We start from the raw sequence: 24358 nt of genomic DNA on the forward strand, positions 1-24358 counted from the left end.
ACATTGCATATGCTGCTGTTTTTACTTTGTAAGTGTGTTATGCAAATAAAAACATCTTTTGCTTCAAAAAAAAAAATTACTCTCCTGTAGCCATCTGGCCCGACCTTGTCACAGTATATAAAATCGTCCTACTGTATTTTCCGCTGCATGCATCCGATGAAGTGGGCTGTAGCCCACGAAAGCTTATGCGTAAATAAATTTATTAGTCTGTAAGGTGCCACAAGTACTCCTGTTCTTTTTTCAATAAACTAAGAGACCTAATTAAAGGTGGTGTGGTACATTATTAATTAAAATACATTTTTTTCTTTGAGATATGAAAAGACTCCTTAGCAGTCTGCTCTTTGAGTATAATTAGGATTGGAAGGATTAGATTTTTTTGTTGGTACATATCAGGAAATATCAATCTACAGACTGGCAAAAAAATTACCATCAACGATAATCTAAATTTATAGATAAGCAAAGTAAAAAAAAATGCTGTTTGAGAACTTACTAGTGTTTGATGTAAGGATACTTACTGTGTATATTTTGATGTGATATTGACCATTTTTGTTTTAACAATATTAAAGCTTTAACTTTTTGGATATCAGGGTCTACTGTCATTAAAAATTGTTTGATCCCCCATTAATTTCCCACATCGGTGAAAACTTAAATTGATAAAAAATAAAAAAAGCTTTAAAATAAGCATTGATTTCATCCATCAAAATTACATTTAAAAAATCAAATTCTGCCAAGCCTAAGTATAATGAATTAAAAGACATTAACTGGAATATCGTATTTGAGGATGTTGTCACATGAGGATGCCACATAACAATGCCATCTTGATGTGTGAAAAGCAAATTTCTGTGATAGGAAATGTGTTCAAAAGATAGCAGATGAGTGGGAGTTCATTAATACATTCATCTTCCCCGTTTTCTTTAGAGAATAAAAGGCATCCCTCTGAATAATTCTGAATAACATATTATGTAGTTTCAGAGTAGGAGCCGTGTTAGTCTGTATCCTCAAAAAGAAAAGGAGGACTTGTGGCACCTTAGAGACTAACACATTTATTTGAGCGTAAGCTTTCATGAGCTACAGCTCACTTCATTGGATGCATTCCGATAATGTAGTGTTTCTGGTTACAGTTGCTCCTATTGTTGAGTACAAAAACATGGTACTGTGATTAAAATGTCTGTGTGCTCAGAGGTTTCATAAGCCCTTTAGCCTAAATCACAGGGCATTATTTATTTTTACACATGTGAACTGCCCGCTGCCCTCTTATCTCTGGGAGCCTGAGTTCAAATGCTGAATTAGGATAAAAAAGAATTTGAATCTCTGTGGATTCCCCCTACATGTGATGCAGTTCAGAATGATTTGGAACCTCTACTACAGAAACATTCAGCACTGGGTTAGTAGTGAGCATTGCAAGTCCTGATTAAATTGATCCATCCTCATTTAGGTATTCACGTGCCCCCTTTTCAGATCATCTCAGTATGGTCTTGATCCTCCAGTGGGATAAGGAGTAGCACCAATAATGCTGAGCAGAGCGAGGTAACCCTGTGGTGTGGATCGCCAGTTGCTCCTGATACAGAGAGCTACACAAGTAGTGAAGATGATCTGCATGCACTCCCTTCTGCATGAGTGCACAGAGGTCATGCCAGTTGGCAGAGTCAGGATGTGATGCCACATCCCCTGCAGATATGCAATTGAGGATGTAGGGCGTGTGTGTGGAAGTCATGTCCACCCTTCCTAATCACCATCTCTAAATTCCCCTGTGCCAACTGGTTGCAGGTATTGATGCCATATGCACAGACAGGAACCAGATGGCAACCTGCAGAGAGGGGCAGGTGCCCGGTGGCTCTAATCACAGACATCTCTACTGGTAAAGGGACACTTCCAGAAGCTGGCCAGCCCATGATATCCCCACCTCAGGCAGACAGAGAGGTAATCTCTGAATTTTCCTCTCTGAAATAGTTGCAGAGCCAAGCATTCATCTGTGGCACATGCACTGCCTCTCTACGGATAGGAACCTGTCCCTTGCTGCATGGGCAGGCTTTGGATCGCATGCTGTGCCACAGGGTGTTCAGCATGCTTGTGCAAGGCTCTCTGAGCACCTCCTTCGTATTTTAAAAGAAAATAGAGGTGGTGGTGGGTGGTTATAGTGGGAGAAGAGGAGTGGTTGTCTTACTGAAGGAAATAAAGAAGAAATAAGTATTGCTTTTAGTTTGCCCAAAGTGAGGCATGTGGTAATTGTCATATTTATTAATCCAGTTTATTACAGTAGTGCTTAAAGGCCAACCAAGAATGGGACCCCATTATGCTAGGCACTGAACAAACAGAGTAGTCGACGTTTCTTCGCCTGAAGAGCTTGCAGTCTAAACAGAAGAGACAGATACAGGGTAGGGCAAGGGGTACACAAGCACACACACAGAAATGTTCATCATTTTTCTTGGTCATTTTTATTTGCTCCTGGCCTTGTGGCTCTCAGTTTTCTTGGGCAGCAGCACAGCCTGGATGTAGAGCAGGACATCCCTTGAACAATTGTGACTTTCCTCAGCAGCTTGTTGAGCTCCTTGTCATGACAGATGATGAGCTGCAGGTAATGGGGGATGATCCTGGTTTCCTCCAGTGTTGCATGCCAGCTCAAGAATCTCAGCTGTCAGATATTCCAGCTCCATGGCCATGTAGACTGGGGCTCCTGCCCCAGCTCGCTCCACATAATTGCCTTAGCAGAGAAGATGGTGCACACAGTCCACAGGGAACTGCAACCCAGCCCTCAAGGAATAAGACTTAGCCTTAGCTTTTGCTTTGCCTCTCTGCTTCCCTCAGCCTGCCATTGTAATTTATGCTCTGACAGAGCGACCTCCCAATGAACACTGTGATGGTAGAAAATGAAAATATCATGTTTGTGCCACTGTTTGGGGAGGGGGAAGAGACGGGTTGGATCTATTTACTTAAGTGGGGATAAGCGAAAGGGAAGGGAAGTGAGGGGAGGTTAGGTGTAGAGTGAAACTGAGGGACTGTAAGGCACAGGGAGAGGGTTGGCACAAACAGCCAATCAGCACAGAGCAGAGTTGCAGTTCAAAACTGCAGAAAATCCTCTGAATGTCCAGAGGTCCCTGCTTTGGTTGCTTCCACTCCGCCTAGCTAGAGTGTCTGTCTAGCTCCTCCCTGTAACTTTCCCAAAACGCAGGAATGAGCGTCACTGTCTTAGCTATGGCTACACTAGAGATCTTACAGCAGCACAGCTGAACCGATGCAGCTGAGCTGCTGTAAGCTCTCAAATGTAGCCGCTCTAAGTTGATGGGAAAGAGCTCTCCTGTCGGGTCAATTACTCAAGCCCCCATGACCAGCAGTAGCTGTATTGTTGGGAGAAGCTCACCCGCCAACATAGCACTGTCCACACTGATGCTTAGGTCGGTGTAACTTATGTCGTTCATGGGAGTGGCTTTTTCACACTGCTGAGTGACATAAGTTATACCGACATAAGTGGTAGTGTAGACTTAGGTTTAGTGTCTGTGAAAGTTCTGACTCCTACAGTCAAGAGTTGCCCATCTGGTTGACAGTTTCATGGTACAAATAAGCCAGAACTGTGTAGCAACTTTGTACACCACCTGCATATATTAGTTCAGTTCAGCTTAGTCATTGTTTTTGTTAGCACTAAATTTCATTAAATTTATTCACAGGTTACATGATGTTTTATATAAACTTTGTATGCTCCCATAAGCTTCCTTTGCCAATGGCATAGTGTAGTAAAGCCACCTTTACCACCTTGTTGTACAAGTGATCATATTTGAAATTAATAACCATTTTGGTTTTCCACCCACAAAATAGAAATAATAATTACACATTTAAGATGGCTAATGTAAATGAATACATCTAGGAAGAAAGAATGTAGCCTATACTTTCATGATGGGGCACTCTGTCCTGAGAAGCAGTGATTCTGGGGAGGGGAAAAAAAAGATTAGGGAGTTGTGGATAATCAGCTGATCATGAGCTCCCAGTGTGGCCCTGTGGCAAAAGGGATAATGGAGTCCTTGGGTGCATAAACAGGAATCTCAAGAAAGAGTAGAGAGGTTACTTTGGCACTGTTATAACTGCTGCTGTAATACTGTGTCTAATTCTGATGTCCACCGTTCAAGACGGATGCTGACAAATTGGAGAGGATTCAGAGAGAAGCCACAAGTTTGATTAAAGAATTAGACAACAAGCTCTGTCAATTTAGCTTAACAAAGAGGAGGTAAAGGAGTGACTTGATTACAGTCTATATGAACGTGCGGGGAACAAATGGGCTCTCTCTGATCTAGCAGATAAAGGTATAACATGATCCAGTGGCTGGAAGTTGAAGCTAGGCAAATTCAGACTGGAAATATGACCTACATTTTTAACAGTGAGAGTAATAAACCATTGGAATAATTTACCAAAGGTTGTGATGGATTCTCCATCACTGGCAATTTTAAAATCAAGACTGGAATTTATTTTTGTTCAAGTGCTTGTTCACGTTGATGCCATTCTAGGTGTGTGTGCACCCACGTGTGCAGCTGTCAAAGATTTTTGCCTTAGCGGAACTCGTAGGGCTGGCTGTGGCGCCCTCTAGACTGTTGTATTCGTACCACAGTATATCAGGCGCTGCCAGCTCACATCCTCTCAGTTCCTTCTTACTGCCCGTGGTGATCAGTCGGAGTGCCTCTCTTGCTTGACAAGAGCTAACGGTTTTCTTCCCTTGGACTCTGTGTCTTCGGGCCTCTTGTACATCGTTGATAATGTTAAGTAGTTGTTAAGTGTTAGTTAGTTAATAGTTAGGGTCCCAGCGGGGACTTTGCCCCAGGCCAGGCGTGCCTCGTGCTCCTGGGTTTAAGCCCTGCTTGGACTGCAGCTGGCCTATGCCTGTGAGTGACCCCCGTAACAGCTGCCTTAAGTGCTTGGGGGCATCATACATCAAGGAGTGTTGCCAGATCTGCAAGAACTTTCAGCCCCACACCCAAAAGGAGAGAGATATTCACCTCAGGGCTCTCCTGATGGAGTCCGCTCTCCACCTGGCTTCTGACCCTTCCACACAGGCCGTACCAAGCGCCTCAGCCTCTGTGCACAGTGCGCCCCTGGCACCTGGCTCTTCCCGGCACAATTAACCGACGCTGGTACTGAAGAAGAAGGCTAAAAAGCACTCTCCAGCACCGAGCAAGAAGGCCCAGAGGTCATCCAGCAAAGGACCCGGGCCTGCCCGCCAGCCTTCTCCAGAAACACGTGAGCGTGCCTCCACGACTAGGGCTCTTAGCCCCCTTAAAGGTCCGCCACCGACTCCTAGGAGCGGAATGGGACCCACAACCCTGCCTGAACCGTCGTCATCCCAAACCAAGGTGCAGAGTGTGCACAGGTCTCCATCTGCTCCTATGATGTCTTCGGTGCCACAGGAACAGGCTAAGGGTCCCCAAGAGGGCAGGCCCGCTGTTAAGACCCCTTCGGGGGCGGAGTAGCACCACTGGTCACCAGACAAGAAATGTCAATCTCCACTGCGTAGAGCAGTGCTCTTCACTATTTTTGAAGTGGGGGCCACGTTGGTAAAAAATCTTCAATGTGAGAGCCACATCAACCTGACACAGACATTTGAACACTCCGAGTCCTTTGTTGGTTGATATGGTAATATTACCGTTATTGGTAATACTGTTTGGACTGCAGGAGGGGGAATGGGAGGCTGGCTCTGGGAGGGAGTTTGGGTGCCAGAGGGGGCTCAGGGCTGGGGCAGAGTGTTTGGGTGCAGGAGGGGGTACGGGTTGCAGGAGGGGATATGAGGTGCGGGCTCTGGGAGGGGGCTCAGGGCTGGGGCAGAGTGTTCGGGTGCAGGAGGGAGTATGGGGTCCTGGCTGCAGGAGGGAATACGGGTTGCAGGAGGGGGTATGGGGTGCGGGCTCTGGGAGGGGACTCAGGGCTGGGACTTAGGGTGCAGGAGGAGGTGTGGGGGGCTGTTACTAGGAGGCTGCAGGTTGGGTGGTGGAAGAGCTATTCAGAATCTGCCATTGAAGAGAGTGGCACTTACTTTGCGCGGCCCCAGCTCCACGTCGCTCCTGGAAGGGGCCAACACACCCCTGCAGCCCCTGAGGGGGGGGCACATGGCTCTGCGCGCTGCCCCCACAACTCCCATTGGCTACAGTTCCCCGTTTCCGGCCAATGGAAATTGCGGGGGCAGTGCTTGCAGGCAGGAGCAGCACACTGAAACCTCTGCTCCCCCCATTACTCCGCGGGGGCGTGCTGGCCCCTTCCAGGAGCCACGTGGAGCCGGGGCCGCCCAAAATGGCGCGGGGCCAGGGAACAGCGTGGGGCTAGGGAACGCAGGGAGCCTGCCTTAGCCGCAGCCCCACTGGAGAGCGTGATCGACAGGGAGCTGCACTTAGGGTCCATGGGAGCTGCCACTGGCTCATGGGCCTTGCCGTGAAGAATACTGGCTTAAAGAATCCTGAGCCAGGTCCCAATCTTGTCATCGGTTGTATGGACTTTCCTCCCGGGCTCCTCAGCAATACTCTGCAGCACGGTGTCTACACTCCCCATACAATGACCGGTATCCTTCACCCTCTCACCGATCTACCTCTAGACGTCAGTCCCGATCGCCAGCACCATGAGAAATCTCCCTATCTTATTGCTGGTGTCCCCCCGGCACCGGGACCGCTCTCCCCGGTAGAGTCATCAGTCAGTTACGTCTGGCCAGCGATCCCCGGTAGCCATGACAGGTAAACAGACTTAGGCGTCGACAGCTCCTCCCTGGTCGCTGGAAGGTGGTTCCTTTGGCATGGAGGCCCAGTTCAGCCCGTCGCCCCAGTCTCAGCGACGGGATTGGGCACTGGAGCCTGCTTCATCGTCCATGACACCGCAATAACAGCAAGGCCAGTGGCCAATGTATTGGAGAGCAAGGGGCGTTCCGGTGAGGACGATGCCCACTTCGCATTACTCCTCGATGGCCGTGTCGGAGCAACGGGCGGCAGCTCCACCAGCACTGGGTCCAGTACCGGAAGTCAATTCTGAGGTCGGGGTAGAGGATCCCATATCTACCCCTAAACCTCCGTCTCCAGTGGTTGCCAAGCCCTCTGCGCCACCACCGGAAACCAAGTCTTCCTTATCTTCCCTGGACAAGGCAGTTGTGGGACCTTCCAGGGCTAGCCCCCCAGATGACTTTAGGGAGCATCAAGCCCTTTTCCAGCAGGTGATCAAGTACTCGGGGCTCGAGGTGCAGGAGGACACCCTTTTCAATGTCCTCTCAGCCTCCACGCCCGCCTGGGTTGCCCTGCCGATACACGATGGGGTCCTTAAGATTGCCAAGTCACTGTGGCAGACCCCATCCTGCATCCCGCCCACCTCGTAACGGGCAGAGAAAAAATACTTTTTGCCCGCCAAAGATTTCAAGTACCTTTATACTCACCCAGCCTCAGGCTCGCTGGTTGTATCTGCAGCCAATGAAAAGGACAAGCAGGTTCCCACCGCCTCTACTCCCAAAAATAAAGAAGCCAAAAAACTCAATTTATTTGGCAGAAAAATTTATTCAACAGCCAGCCTACAATTCCAGGTGGCGAACTATCAGGTCCTGCTGGGTCGATATAATTTTAATCTTCGGGACAGTCTTAAAAAGTTCCAGGATTCCATTGGTCAGGTTCAAGAGTTTGGCACCCTGGTAGAGGACGGTGCCGTGGCAGCCAGATGCTCCCTGCAAATGGCATGGGACTCAGCGGCAAGGGTGGTCTCATCATCTGTGGTCATGCAATGCAGCTTCTGGCTCCAAACAGTGGGCCTCTTCCAGGAGATGCAGGCCTCGATTCAGGACCTCCCCTTTGACAGAGTTGGACTCTTCTCCGATCAGACAGACGCCAGGATACACGGGTTGAAGAACATGAAGGCTACCCTTTGCTCGTTGGGCACGCATATCCCGCAGTCTGCCAGAAAGCCATTCAAGCCTCTGCTGCCATCAAGGCCTTGGCAAGCCTGGTAGGGATCTGCCAGAAAGGATGCTCGGTTTGCCATCGCTGCTCTTCCTCCCGCTCACCAGCCCAGCCCGAACCCGCTAAACACTTGGGCGGCCAAAAGTGATCGTTTTGTGGGTGCGCTCGAGAGCGATGCCCCAGTCATCCAGATGGATCCTGCCCATCCTTTCCTCAACTGCCTTTGTCCCTACCACTCCACCTGGTCATGGGTTACGTCGGACTGCTGGCTTCTGGACACAGTAGCTCAAAGCTATACCCTGCAGTTTTTGGATACCCCTCCTTCCTGCCACCCTGCTTCCCGATCCCTTTGCAGGAACCCCTTTCATGAGCAACTCCTGGTTCAGGAGGCCAACAACTCCTGCAGTTGGGGCTGTGGCAGTGGTTCCTCAAGAAATGGAAGGAAGAGGTTTCTATTCCCATACTTACTAATCCCAAAGGCTAAGGGGGGCCTTAGACCCATCCTGGACCTGGGTGGCCTCAACAAGTCTCAAGAAATTGAAGTTCTGCATGGTCTCCCTGGCCTCCATTATTCCCTCTCTGGATCCGGGGGACTGGTACACCGCTCTCAATTTAAAGGACGCTTACTTCCATATCTCCATATTCCTGGGACACAGACGTTTCTTGCATTTTATAATGGACAGGGGCCACTTCCAGTTCGTGGCGCTACTCGGCCCCCAGGGTTTCATGAAATGTGTGGTGCCAGTAGCAGCTTACCTGAGACGTTGGAGGGTCCAGATCTTTCTGTATCTCAGTGACTGGCTCATCAAGGGCAGGTCTCCGGAGAAGGTGCAAAGAAGCCTCAATCTGGTGCACTCCACCTGCAGCGACCTGGACCTGTTAATAAACATAGAAAAGTCCACATTAATGCCAGTCCAGCACATAGAGTTTATCGGAGCAGTTCTTGACTCCACGCGAGCCAGGGCCATCCTTCCAAAAGAATGCTTTCAGGATCTCATAGCCCACATAAGGAGACAATCAATCACCACGGCCCACACATGACTGCGGCTGATGGGCCACATGGCATCATGCACATACGTGGTCAGTCATGCCCGGCTTCATTTACGACCCTTGCAGACGTAGCTGGCAATGGTTTACGTTCCCAGCAGGCATCCCCTGGACCGAGTGGTCACAGTACCGAACCACATCTTCTCGTCCATGGACTGGTGGTTAGACCCCAAGTCAGTGTTTCCGGGAGTTCCCTTTGTGTCCCCAACACCGTCGCTCACCCTGGTCTTGGACACATCGGACCTGGGCTGGGGAGCCCACCTGGGCTAGTTCAACACCCACGGCTGCTGGATGCAAAACGATGTAGCCCTTCATATTAATGTCAGGGAGCTCAAGGCGGTGCGCCTGGCCTGTCAGGCATTCTTGCTCCACCTGAGAGGCAAGGTGGTGCAGATCCTCACAGACACTATGGCCGCAATGTATTACATCAACAGGCAAGGCGGTGCCAGGTCTTCGGCCCTGTGTCGGGGGCACTCAGCCTCTGGAACTTTTGCGTGCAGCATGCCATCCATCTGGTGGCTGCTCACCTAACTGGAACCAAGAATGTCCTGGCAGATCACTTCAGCAGGACCGTCTCGTCTCGCCACAAATGGTCCCTCCATCCGGAGGTGGTCAGCCTGATCTTCTGAAGGTGGGGAACTCCCCAGGTGGACCTGTTTGCATCCAGATGAAACAGAAAGTGCCACATATTCTGTTCTCTGCACGGCAGAGACAAGGGATCCCTGTCAGGTGCCTTCCTGATTTCATGGTCAGGAACGCTGATGTACGCCTTTCCACCGGTGCCGCTTATCCACAGGGTCCTGCTAAAGGTAAAGCAAGACAAAGCCTCTGTCATCCTGGTAGTCTCAGTGTGGCCTCACCAGCACTGATTCGGCATGCTGCTGGGTCTTTTGGTGACCGACCCACTGCAGTTACCTCTCCGACTGGATCTGCTGTCCCAGAACCATGGCAATCTGCTGCACCCAAACCTGGCATCTCTGCACGTGACAGCATGGCTGCTGCATGGCTAAGTAGGGTGAGCGGGAGTGCTCTTGCTGCGCAGCAGGACCTGTTGGACTGCAGCAGAAGCCTTCCACCAGGGCTACCTATGTAGCAAAGTGGAAACGCTTCACATATTGAGCCTCAGACAAGCACATTCGTCTGGAGGAGGCCCCACTGCAGAACATCGTGGACTATTTGTTGCATCTTAAGCTTCAGGGCTTGTCGTCGTCTTTGGTCAAGGTACACCTGGCTGCCCTTTCAGCATTATGCCCTCCGCTTCAGGGCAGGTCGATCTTCACCCATCCCTGACAGTGCACTTTCTGAAGGGTCTAGAGCATCTGTACCCGCACATCCAGGACCTGGTCCCCCTGTGAGTCCTGAATCTTATGCTTTTAAAGCTCATGGGTCCCCCCTTTGAACCCTTAGCTTCCAGCTCCTTTCTGCTTCTCTCCTGGAAGGTCTCCTTCTTGGTCGCTATAACTTCAGCCCAGCCGGTGTTCAAAATCAGGGCGCTCACATTGTAGCTTATACTGTCTTCTACAGGACAAAGTCCAGCTGCATCCGCACCCAGCTTTTCTGCCCACGGTCATTTCCCAGTTCCATGCTGGCCAAGACATTTACTCACCCGTCCTCTGTCCAAACCTTCATGCATCAGATGAGGAGCACAGGCTGCATACTCTGGATGTCAGACTGGCCCTGGCCGCCTCATTGATAGCCATTCCGTACATCAACGCAATTATTCATTGCTGTCGCAGGGAGGATGAAGGGTTGCTCGGTGTCAGCCAGAAAATCTTGTTTTGGATCACTGCCTGCATCCGCTACTGCTACAAGCTGGCGAAGGCGCCTCTGCCGGCAATCATAGAATCATAGAATATCAGGGTTGGAAGGGACCTCAGGAGGTCATCTAGTCCAACCCCCTGCTCAAAGCAGGACCAATCCCCAATCAAATCATCTCAGCCAAGGCTTTGTCAAGCCTGACCTTAAAAACTTCCAAGGAAGGAGATTCTACCACCTCCCTAGGTAATGCATTCCAGTGTTTCACCACCCTCCTAGTGAAAAAGTTTTTCCTAATATCCAACCTAAACCTCCCCCATTGCAACTTGAGACCATTACTCCTTGTCCTGTCCTCTTCATGACGGCTCATTCCACTTGAGCGCAAGCGTCTTTGGCGGCCTTCCTGGCACAGGTGTTGATCCGAGAAATTTGTCTGGTCACCACTTGGCCATACGTTCATACGTTTGTGTCGCACTACGCATGACTCAGCAGGCGCGAGACAACACTGGCATTGGCAGAGTGTGCTACAAGCCTCACGACGGTGAACTCCAAGCCTACCTCCATTGATACTGCTTGCAAGTCACCGAGAATGGAATTGACATGAGCAAGCACTCGAAGGGAAAAGGGTTACGTACGTTTCATAACTGTTCTTCGAGATGTGTTGCTTCTGTCCATTCCATTACCCGCCCTCCTGCCCCTCTGTTCCAAGAAGGAACTGAGAGGGCGTGGGTCAGTGGTACCTGATATACTGCAGCATGAGCGCAGCACTCTAGAGGGCGCCACAGCTGGCTCTACGGGTGCCGCTGAGGCAAAAATCTCTTGACAGCCATGCACGTGGGCGCACGCACGCCTAGAATGGAGTGGACATGAGCAACACATCTCAAAGAACAACAGTTACGATGGGGAGGTAACCGTTTTTTCTTGTTTTTAAAAAAGATATGTTCTAGGAGGAATTATTTTGGGGCAGTTCTATGGTCTGTGTTAAATAGGAGAGCAGACTAGATGATCACAGTGGTCTTTTCTGGCCTTGGAATCTATGAATCTATTAATTTAAGTGATACAGTAAAAAAAAAAAAATTCAGTTTAGTTACATTTTGAATATCTTAACTGTTTCTTTTTAATAGGAAAAGAAACTTTCACTCCTTTAAATAATTATGGTTCCAATTAGTGCATTGTTCGTATATTTAAAGAATGGTTAAAGCACTGCTAACACATACTAATAATTTTAATCACCGTCACAGCTTTGATTTTCTGTGGACTATATCTAAGGCCTTGCCTACACACCACAGTGCATTGGTTTCATTAAAACTGTGGTTTTAAACCAATTTATCTAAACTTGTCCAAGTTGTGAGTAGCAATTTAAATTAAATAATAAATCAGATATTGTGTAAAATATCAATTGTTTTTCTTTCAAAAACTGCTTTCCTTTCTCACTACATGATTTTCTTATCCCTCCTCAAAATGCCCTTCATCATGTTCCTAATTGCTGAGCTGAAAGAATCATGGCTGGTGGAAGTTAGCTTTGGATTGCAAATGACTATCAAATTTCAGTAATGAATATAACTACTATACTAATATTATTTCAGGATTGGTACAGCATAGCTTTTCCTGTGTGTCAATATTTTTCTTGCCTTTAAATTATATAGGTTGAAATTAATTAGTTACTAAATGGACAGGCTATCTAAATGACAGCTTTGAAATAACTACAAATATTGTAGTTTTTCTCCACATCATTTCCAAGTAAATACTTTAATAAAGTATTTCAGGAAAATTACAGTTGACTTTTTTTCTATATTCTCTCTCCATTGTGAGATGCTGACTTTAACAGGAGCTGAGGCTGCTCGGAACCTGATAGGATGAGGCCCTTACTGGATAAACTTTGGTTTATAAATTAAAATTGCTAGAACCTTTCCCTAAAGTGTTGATATGGTGGTATCTGAAGGAGGCGTCATAAAATATAAGACTTCATGCCAACAAAACATTAATAGACCTGGAGCTGTAAAAATAAGATTAGGTGGGTTAATTTAGGCTTTGTTCCAGTAAATTAGTTGAATACTGGAATGATGCCGTGTCTATTTTTTAAAGAATGATTTTCTAGTTTCTTTTGGCATCATAATATGAAGGAAAAAATGTCTAAGGGGAACTTGTTCTTCTTTTACTTTTCAAACGTATAACCCAGTGTGGTGGTGGAATTCAGCCCAACTGGTTTGACTCAGTTAAATGTCACTTAGGCTAATAAATATGGACAAATGTATACATACCATGTATGTATGAGTATAGTTTTTAAAAAGGCGTAAACTGGCTCATCTGATTCACTAAAGTACACTGCCATCATACAGTAATCTTACAGGTTTGACAGGTGCCAGATGCCAGAATATTCAACATCTATTCTTTCTCAGGCTTTATATTTTGAAGATGAAAGTAGGTGCGGGTGTGGAGTGTGTTTTCAATTCGGATAAAATTAAATCTCAAGAGCTTCTTTCCTAGTCATATGCTGTTTGTTTTGGAGGGCTGGTTGTTTCACTGACCTGGTTTTACTGATGAATCTCAATGATACTAAATGTTTCCGCACTGTATGACAGTAGTAATTATCATCTGGATTTGGCTGTTATGTGTATGCTAACTTCTTGCCATATAACAAAATTGAACCCAAAAGAATCTCATTTATAATTTGCTTTGATTGGCTGATATATGTTGTCCATCTTCAGTAATATAGATACTTATTATTTAATCATTATTTAACTTATTCATCTGAAAAATCATTGGTACTTATTCATCCAGGACATATGGATCAGATCCAAAGAAGGTTAAACTGAAATTAAAAATATTAAAACAAGCTTTAAAAATTGTATATAGATTTTGTCCACTAAACTATTTCTATCAATTGACAAACAAAAAATGTGTACTGTAGATTTAACTTCTTTAAACAGAACACAGCAACCACAAAATGTATTTTCCTGGAAAAATGGAGTAATAATAATAATTAATGATACCTAGCTCTTATTAGAAAATGAACAAAGATATTTAGTTTTTAATATTTTCTATCTTCCCATTTTTTTTATTTGCCCCAAATCAGCTGCCTAAAAGTGGAAAAATGGATGAGGAAATATAATGGGTACTTAGAAACATTTCTTGATAAGTAAACAACTGAGATTATGAAGTAAATATTTGCATAATATCAGCAACTACACAGTTGGTGAGTTTCAGAAAAGGAGATCCAGCTGAACTGAACTGTACAGGATAAAACTCATAAAAATATGTTTATATTCATGTTTAAACATTCAAAGAATTAAGTTTACAATATCTTGAGTTTAAACAGGTTTTCTGTTATTAAAACCCCCATTGTATAAGAAATGAATGCTAAATAAATATTCATTTTAACTACTAAAATATTATGACCTGATATAATAGGTGGTTATGGGAGCCCTGGATTAAATAAATTCATATTAATGTCCAATATAACACATGGTTTTTAAACAGAAATTTTCTGATGAATATGACAAAGTAGATTCCTAAGGACCACATTTTTCACCTTGAGTAGCATTGATAGAAGTAGGATTATTTACAGAGTAAAATATACTATTCATTATGAGCACAGGTTTCAGAATCGGGCCCTAAATTATATTGGCTACATGGGCTTTAGCCTTAACTTGCATTGAATTGGTTAAGCCCTCAGTGCAATGCATTTAAGCACATGCTTAACTTTAAGCACATCAGTGAGACTATTCACATGCTGGTCTGCTGAATCAGGATTTACATCTCCAACACTTTTTTGAAAAGTAGGAGTGTGTGTGTGTGTGTGTGTGTGTGTTTGAGAAGTTTGTACAGATCAATGTTTGGGTTTGTTACAAAAAAGCTTTTGGCTGGTGTTTGTCAAAATTACAAAAATAGGTGAATTAATAGAGCAATCTTGCTTTCTCTGATTACGTAAAACTGAAAATATTGCAGATATGTTGATAATATTGGGACAAATGCTTTAGTCTGTTTCTCAATAGGTAAAAGTAGAAATGTAGTATTTGCACAAATATCTCAATAGGGGACGTTTCTGTATCTGGAAGGTTATACAGACACGGAGAGAATGGCTTCAGCTGTGAGTGTATTATTCCATGCTGAGAGTAAAGCAGTTACACAATAAACACATAAGCCACTGTCCTTGTTTCACGCAGGTTGTAACATGAATACAGTTAACTTACTATAGTTTGAAAGCTCTTCTGAGCTACCTCAGATAAAGGGCAGATCTTTCTCAAAGGTATTGGTTTACTCATAAAAGGCACTGGATCACATAAATGTCCAGATTTTGAAGGTCCCCATATACTATTAGAACGAACCAAAGAAACTGAGAATTATGCATGAAAATGAACTTAAAAATAACGGCATAGGACCAGCACTTCTTCTCATGCTCTTTGTTAACATATAAACAGACTACTTCAAGCATTTTAAGTAAAACATTATGCTTGATCTGAGATAAAGCCCTGAATTTTCTTATATTTTTACTTCTTAATTATCTTGTTTTTGCAGGGGAAGTCCGTTTGACACCAGAGGACTTTGCCAGAGCTCAGAAATATTGCAAATATGCTGGCAGTGCTTTGCAGTATGAAGATGTGAGCACTGCTGTGCAGAATCTACAGAAGGCCCTCAAGTTACTGACTACAGGCAGAGAATGACGCCTTTGTCCAACAGATTCATGTCTTTTGCCTAAAGAACTAACAATCCATTACTTTACCTTCTGCCTATCAGGGGGACACAGTTACATGAAAGCTCTCAATTCCATTGACCATGACAATGAAATCTGTTTCTCAGTATTAGATCCCTGATGTAGCACTAATCAGCAAACTCAACCGGTTTTCATTTTCCACACAGTGGAACTGGAAACATATGGATGGAGTGATGTGATCAAGATACTGGAGAATGCACTCTGAACACTGTTTAAGAGTTAGAATTAATGCAACAGTATTTAGAGTGTTTAAGGAAAAACATGGAATCTCTCTTTATTGTTTTGGAAAAACAAAGTAATGTGCTCTACTAGCATTCATTGAGTCTGAATTTATCACTATTAATAGAATTTCAAATGAAAAATGGCTTTGGGACTGGAAATAAAAATTAGGGCTTTTCTACTGAAATTTAGATAGCAGGAGTGTGGGGCCGGATGGATCATGAAATGATCTTACTGTACATCCAGAAAAGTCCTTTTTAAAAAATACAACTAAATTGTTATGGTATTATCTGAGACCAAGTTAAAGGTGTGGGAGGCTTGAAAAGAAGAATACTGAGATTTAATTGATAATTTATTGTACTGGAACATCCATTTCTTGAAGCGTTGGGCAAAGACATTTAGATGTTCCTTTTCCTCCCCCTCACATATGTGTGAGTGTGTGTGGACGGCTACATATTGATTCTGGTAACTGTTACTCATTTTGCATGGACAATTTAAATTTTCTATATTAAGGATAGTTAAAAGAAGGTGGTACTAGTGTTAACCAGAGATGAGCCCAAAGCCCAGATCCTAACACGGTGGATTTAAGCTTCACAGCTGCCCCATTTCTTTCACCAGCCAAATGACCCCTCAACCAAATGCCTGGACTTTGACACCTTCATAGTCTCTGTTTAGATCCAAACTTTGCAGCTCAGGTTCATCACTATGGTTAGTGCGACAGAGCTAGTATCCTCCCCTGCTTACTTTCTTGTGGAGATTTTGGAGATTCTAGAACTGATTAAAATATTTTGGAATTTGAACTCTGAACATTTTATAGGCTTTGTCCTGGGGAATTATGGAGCTATTGATTGTTAAAACTGCATCCATGCTGTATAAAAACAAATGAATAAAAGATTCTTAAATTAGTATGATTGCCTTCAATGAGTACACTATGTAGTTTGTCTGGTTGTATAATACATCTTTGAATACCAGTAAAACCTGATAGACGTCTTTCTTTACAAAATACCAAATCAGATGTGCACACCTGTTCATGCCTACACTATTTTCCAGGGATGGAAATATAGCTGGTATTTAAAGTACATAAAAGCAGCCTAATGGTATGTAAAATCTGGTATGCAAAGCACATCCAGTTAAAACTGCAAGCTCTGTTCACCAGCATGTTTGAAAAGGTAGTGTGATCATTTGTAATATATTTTTAAGCATTTTAATTGAGTACAAATTAATACATAAAACAAGTTCATTCTTACATGTCTAAGAATCTCAACTTAAACAATGTTTGTGTGTGTAAGGGACGTTGTTGCAAGTTTAGAACAAACAATTCTGAAACATTACTGACAAATAACTTTCTGTAGCTCTTGGCAATGAGCTCATGGTTCATTATAGTACTTTAAGCAGGTCAGAGACACTTCAGTTTGCTGAACAAGCCCTTGTCACCATCAGACAAAACTATTGGTAAATTCTTCCATATATATGGAATCCTTTCATTTTATATATATATAATGAAGGGATTTTATTGTCACTAGAAAAGCTGGATTTTAAGAAAAATGATATGTTAAATTATCAACCTAGAGAAACCTGTTGCAATCTAGAAATGACTTTAAAAGTATACAATTTGGTATAGCACTTTTCATCTTAGGTTCACACAGCTAATTATAAATATTAAAGAATAAAGCCCCAGAGTACCCCAGGGAACAAGCTAAGTTTTGCTGTTTGTCTGACTTATACATTAAGTAAATGTTACGCTTTGTTTTAATAATGTTTCTCAAATGAGTACAGTGTTAGTCGGGGCTTTTTAAATTAAAAATAAGTTTTCTCTTGAAAGAATTTAGTGAGCCAGTGCAATGGATTAGAAGGAAATAATTGAGTAGAAGTATACACTGAATTTATAAGTCGCTCAAGAAGGAGAAGGACTGGCTGCAGGTTACAGGTAATATGTTAAGTCTCCAAGGAGCATCATCAGTGGAGCAGCCCCGGGCAGTTCCACAGGGGCAGCAGTTGCAGCATCTAGCTTTTCCAACCAGATGACAATTTCAGGGTGGTGTCTGCGAAAAGGATGGAAATTTAAAATGAGTTGAACTGAAAGGTTTCCAAAGCTGTTTGCGAGGGTCTCAGTAGCATTTTTTTCTTAAACTGCTTGTATGGATTCCCCTCCCCCCGCCCCTTAGGAAATCCTCTAATATTCTGTTGCCTGTAAATTCAAAAGTAATCCAACGCTGAACTCCAAAACACAATCTTTTAATATTTTTAAATGGATCAAGGCATTTTATGGTACAAAAAAGGTCTTCCCCTTTCAGGGACTTATTTTTAATTAGCTATTGTTGACAAGACAGCTATTACAGATACAGCTGCTAGCACACTACCTTTTTTCATCTACACCTAATCTAATTCTGTGTGCCCTTCCCCGTTGACTTAATTAGAGGTTGTGTTGCATCCATGTAACTGAAGGCAGAATTTGGCCCAACTGTGTTCAGCCAAAAGAAAAAGATATTTAAAAATGGATGTTTGTAATAAGCATTTTGCTCTATGAATAAATAATTTCCTATTTAGTGCTTCTCATCCAAACAGATGAACTTTGCAATTTATGAATATTCCACTGAAATAAGGCCTTTTCTGGGATTAGCTTAATATGGCAGCTATTTCAAAAGTTTACATTAATGTTATGCAACAGTTTAGGAGCAGTGACGTTGCTGTATCCAGCTGATGCAGGGAGGATTTAGGTAAGTAGAATGCAATTAACCTAATTGGAGTCTGACACAGGCACTGAAACAATCAGCCTTGATCTTAAGTAGCATGGGAGCTTTTAATAAGTGTCCATGAACTTATTTTACATTCTTTCAGAAAGGTGATACCTCCACCCACAGCTCTCTCGAACATTGTGCTGGGAATTAGTTTAATACTGACTTAACCAGGAGTGTCACTTGCTGAGTCATACACCATTGCCTGCAAGTATAAATCTGGACACACTATCCACATACCAGTCACGCCTTACCCTGCTTAGCTTGTGAAAACTGAACCCACAGTCTAAGGAGTGTAGAAAACATAAATAGTGCCTTGCTTGTTCTATGTTCGTTTTTGCTATTAATAACTTTCAGAATACTACATTTATTAAAAGGTTTTAATCAGTATTAATTTTATGCATAGGTATTTCTGTAGCACTGATTTTCTTAATACTTTTTGAGTTCTAAGTTTTAAACTTCCACCTGTCCTGTAGGTAGGAAAAGTGTCTTGTAGTAGTTCAGGAATTCAAGTGTTCTGTGGAATTCACCCTGCAAGGCAAGAAATCCTCTGCATGACACAGTGGGAACCCTTAAGAAGTGTCACTGTTTTGAAAGACTCTACCAATTCTGGAGATAGTCCATTAGAATTGCTGCCATCGTTTCAGTTGATGGAATGTTTCAAGGATGACCAGTGTAGGTAAAATTTTATAGGGTCACATGTAACCTTTAATTGAAATGTTTCATTAAAATTAAGTTGTTAAAGATACGGTTGCAGTAACACCCAATTTAGTTTTCAGGTCTGAGCTTCTAGGTCGGTTACAGAAAATTGATGTAGTAAGAGACCACTAGGCAGGACTTCGAATGATAAAACCAAACTTTATTAAAGAAAAATGATTAGTTAAGTAAATGGGCATGCAATTACTACTTGCACAATACTACAATAATACTTACACTCAAAGATGAAAGTGTATCAGTGGGTGATCAGTCCACTGACAACAGAGTGAAGTATAGCCTTATAATTCTGTTCCTTTTTTATGTTAATTGGAGCTCTCTCCAAATTAACAAAACTACTCCTTTTGGAAAGCATTGTAATACAAATTAGCATTAAACTGTCCCTTACTATAATTATATTTCTACCACCTCTTTTTGGCTTTTTGCATTACTCATTACTTTTTACATTAACAACAGCACCAATGTCCTTCCCATACTATCAATACAGATAGCATTTTAATAAAACATGCCAGAATTTTCAAAGAATTCTAGGGATTAAAACCTTGCTCAAGTCAGTTATAACCAAAACATAACCATAATATAACTTTGGGTCATGTCCTTGCTAACTTCAGTTTTTGCATCATACTATCCCCAACTTATCTCTTTACTTTCTCATACTAGCAACTTCAATTTCCCATACTCCGCTACGCTTAAACTAACTTAGGCCCAAAACCTAATTTCTACTTATTTCTTAAATGAAACCATCCTATAGGCTACACAAGACTCAGTCTGAGAAAGCATTCCCATTTTGATTTTCACCTACATAAACTATATTCAGGGAAGGTTATTGTATTGTGATGGATTGATATGTATATAGAATATTATAATGTAAATATAGTGGTTGTAATTAAAAATGCCAACCAAAAGTCTTCACAGTTATCTCTTATCCCAAGTATAGATAAAATCCGAGGTAAAGTCAGATACAAATAGGTGGATAATGTTGGCAAATGTGTTAAACATTGAATACTATTAATAAATAAAAGCAAGGAACCAGTTAATACAGTACCAAAAATGAGATTTTAATTGTATGTTGTTTCAAATAACACTCTCCCTTTTATGAAGACAAAAAAATAGGACCTTGGTTTCATGACTAGAGAAATATGCATATTAACTTAGAAAAAGGTTTAGACTTGCACAAGGTTGAGGGCATTTCCTTTCTATTGTTATGAAGTCTTCATAATGACTGTAGTTGAGGTTAAGATGCTTTCCAATGTAAATGTGATTCTGACCATCAACTTTCTTTTAACAAGCTGCTCTCCATACAGCTTCTGGAATTAGAGCATGGCCAATGGTTAAAGCATCAGATCTGGGTCATGGGAAAACATCCTCCTCTGCGTTTGACACCAAGTCTTGAACCATGTGATCCCAGCAGCACCAGCAGCTTTCTGATGGTTCTTATGATCTCCAGTATTTGATTCCTAACCCAGCTCCTTATGGGAGGTACAGGTGATGGTATCCCTTCTGTTGCTTTATTTTCTCACCACATCCCAAACACACACACATTTAGAGAAAAAGGAAAATGTCACACAGGACTCAAAACATGAAAGTATGCCTTAGAATCATGACAATTTCATTGCCAGCAGCGAAAGGGTCATTCTCATTTGAATGCCAGCAGCGTTCTTGGAGAGTTGCAAAAATATTTGGAGGGATGTCTCTGTATCAGGAAGCTTAGTCTGAACAGACAGGCAATTCTCATATGTAATGCTCTAGATTTCCAAAAACTGTGATACACAGAAATTCCTAGTGGTAAAAAAATCTTTAGAGGAGGGGTAGTCAATTATTTTTTTCAAGGTCCAAAATTCTTGATCAAGGTGTAGTCATAGAATCATAGAATATCAGGGTTGGAAGGGACCCCAGAAGGTCATCTAGTCCAACCCCCTGCTCGAAGCAGGACCAATTCCCAGTTAAATCATCCCAGCCAGGGCTTTGTCAAGCCTGACCTTAAAAACCTCTAAGGAAGGAGATTCTACCACCTCCCTAGGTAACGCGTTCCAGTGTTTCACCACCCTCTTAGTGAAAAAGTTTTTCCTAATATCCAATCTAAACCTCCCCCATTGCAACTTGAGACCATTACTCCTCGTTCTGTCATCTGCTACCATTGAGAACAGTCTAGAGCCATCCTCTTTGGAACCCCCTTTCAGGTAGTTGAAAGCAGCTATCAAATCCCCCCTCATTCTTCTCTTCTGCAGACTAAACAATCCCAGCTCCCTCAGCCTCTCCTCATAAGTCATGTGCTCTAGACCCCTAATCATTTTTGTTGCCCTTCGCTGGACTCTCTCCAATTTATCCACATCCTTCTTGTAGTGTGGGGCCCAAAACTGGACACAGTACTCCAGATGAGGCCTCACCAGTGTCGAATAGAGGGGAATGATCACGTCCCTCGATCTGCTCGCTATGCCCCTACTTATACATCCCAAAATGCCATTGGCCTTCTTGGCAACAAGGGCACACTGTTGACTTATATCCAGCTTCTCGTCCACTGTCACCCCTAGGTCCTTTTCTGCAGAACTGCTGCCTAGCCATTCGGTCCCTAGTCTGTAGCGGTGCATTGGATTCTTCCATCCTAAGTGCAGGACCCTGCACTTATCCTTATTGAACCTCATCAGATTTCTTTTGGCCCAATCCTCCAATTTGTCTAGGTCCTTCTGTATCCTATCCCTCCCCTCCAGCGTATCTACCACTCCTCCCAGTTTAGTATCATCCGCAAATTTGCTGAGAGTGCAATCCACACCATCCTCCAGATCATTTATGAAGATATTGAACAAAACCGGCCCCAGGACTGACCCCTGGGGCACTCCACTTGACACCGGCTGCCAACTAGACATGGAGCCATTGATCACTACCCGTTGAGCCCGACAATCTAGCCAGCTTTCTACCCACCTTATAGTGCATTCATCCAGCCCATACTTCCTTAACTTGCTGACAAGAATACTGTGGGAGACCGTGTCAAAAGCTTTGCTAAAGTCAAGAAACAATACATCCACTGCTTTCCCTTCATCCACAGAACCAGTAATCTCATCATAAAAGGCGATTAGATTAGTCAGGCATGACCTTCCCTTGGTGAATCCATGCTGACTGTTCCTGATCACTTTCCTCTCATGTAAGTGCTTCAGGATTGATTCTTTGAGGACCTGCTCCATGATTTTTCCAGGGACTGAGGTGAGGCTGACTGGCCTGTAGTTCCCAGGATCCTCCTTCTTCCCTTTTTTAAAGATTGGCACTACATTAGCCTTTTTCCAGTCATCCGGGACTTCCCCCGTTCGCCACGAGTTTTCAAAGATAATAATAATAATAATCAATAATAGTCAAAGTCCAGACTCCAGAGAAACATATTTCACACTGCAGTAACAATTAAGATAATAAGTAAAAAGATTTCAGGTCCATTAAAAACATCTGGCAGTCCAGATTTAGCCCATGGTCCACCTATTGACTACCCCTTGTTTTGCACACTTGTGGGGAAAGTGGGGGCTCCAAGAACAGGCCCAACATGGAAACACAGTTTTTAGAGTCCTGTGTGGACCAAAGGGATCAATAGGATGAAGTGAAAGCAGAGATGTGTAGAGGCTTGAAGGCAAAGGGAAGAAGAATGACTTAAGAAGGACCATACTGGGTAAAACCAAAGGTCCATCTAGCCCAGTATCTTGTTTTCTGACAGTGGTCAATGCCAGGTGCCCCAAAGGGAATGAACTGAACAGTAATCGTCAAGTGATCCATCCCCTGTTGCCCATTCCCAGCTTCTGGCAGACAGAGGTGAGGAAAACCATCCCTGCTCTCCTGGCTAATAGCCCTTGATGGACCTATCCTCCATGAATTTATCTAGTTCTTTTTTGAACCCTGTTATAGTCTTGGCCTTCACAACATCTTCTGGCAAAGAGCTCCACGGGTTGACTGCACATTCTGGGATGAAATATTTCCTTTTGTTTGTTCTGAACTAGCTGCCTATTAATTTCATTTGGTGACCCCTAGTTCTTATGTTATGAGAAGGAGTAAATAACACTTCCTTATTTACTTTCTCCACCCCAGTCATGATTTTATAGACCTCAATCATATCCTCCCTTAGTCGTCTCTTTTCCAAGCTGAAAAGTCCCAGTCTTATTCATCTCTCTTCATACGGAAGCTGTTCCATACCCCTAATCATTCTTGTTGCCCTTTTCTGAATCTTTTCCAATTCCAATATATCTCCCTTGAGATGGGGTGACCACATCTGCACACAGTATTCAAGATGTGGGCATACCGTGGATTTATATAGAGGCAATGTGATATTTTCTGTCTTATTATCTATCCCTTTCTTAATGATGCCCAACATTCTGTTCACTTTTTTGACTGCTGCTGCACACTGAGTGGATGTCTTCAGAGAACTATACACAATGACTCCAAGTTCTTTCTTGATTGGTAACATCCAATTCAGACCCTATCATTTTATATGTATAGTTGGAATTATGGTTTCCAATGTGCATTACTTTGCATTTATCAACATTGAATTTCATCTGCCATCTTGTTGCCCAGTCACCCAGTTTTGAGAGATCCTTTTGTAGTTCTTCGCTGTCTGCCTGGGACTTAACTACCTTGAGTAGTCTGGTATCATCAGAAAATTCTGCCACCTCACTGTTCACCCCCTTTTCCAGATCATTCATGAATATGTTGAATAGGACTGGTCCCAGTACAGACCCCTGGGTGACACCACCACCCACCTCTCTCCATTCTGAAAACTGACCACCCACCCCTTCCCCCTGTTTCCCATCCTTCAACCAGCCACCAGTCCAGAAGAGGACCCTCCCTCCCATCCCATGACAGCCCACCTTGCCCAAGAGCCCCTGGTGAGGGACCCCCCCCCACCAAAGGCCTTCCAAAAATCCAAGTACACTACATCCACTGGATCCCCCTCATCAACATGCCCATCGACCCCCTCAAAGAACTCCAGCAGACTGGCAAGGCATGACCTCCCTCCACAAAAATTATGTTGACTCTTCCCCAACAAATCATGTTCATCCATGTGCCTGACAATTCTGCTCTGAACCAGTTCCAACCAGTTTGCCCAGCAGTGAAGTCAGGCTTTACCGGCCTGCAACTGCTGGGATCACCTCTGGAGCCCCTTTCAAAAATTGGCATCACACCAGGTATCCTCCAGTCATTTTGGCACAGAACCTGATCCAAATGATAGGTCACAGACTACAGCTAATTGTTCTGCAATTTCACATTTGAGTTCCTTTGGAACTCCTGGGTGAACACCATCTGGT

At 43.6% G+C, this 24358-nt stretch overlaps 1 protein-coding gene across 1 annotated transcript in view; it reads left to right on the plus strand.

The window, feature by feature from the left end:
- The window catches only part of VTA1 (vesicle trafficking 1), an 82473-nt gene extending 65939 nt beyond the window's left edge, over window positions 1–16534 (plus strand). Inside the window, exon 8 of the mRNA XM_074948528.1 lies at window positions 15219–16534. Coding sequence (XP_074804629.1) covers window positions 15219–15364 — 146 coding nt within the window. The 3' untranslated portion in view covers window positions 15365–16534. The remainder of the gene's footprint in view (window positions 1–15218) is intronic.
- The last annotated feature ends 7824 nt before the right edge of the window (window positions 16535–24358 follow it).

Source organism: Natator depressus, chromosome 3, assembly GCF_965152275.1.
Source record: "Natator depressus isolate rNatDep1 chromosome 3, rNatDep2.hap1, whole genome shotgun sequence".
NCBI classification, from domain to species: Eukaryota; Metazoa; Chordata; order Testudines; family Cheloniidae; genus Natator; species Natator depressus.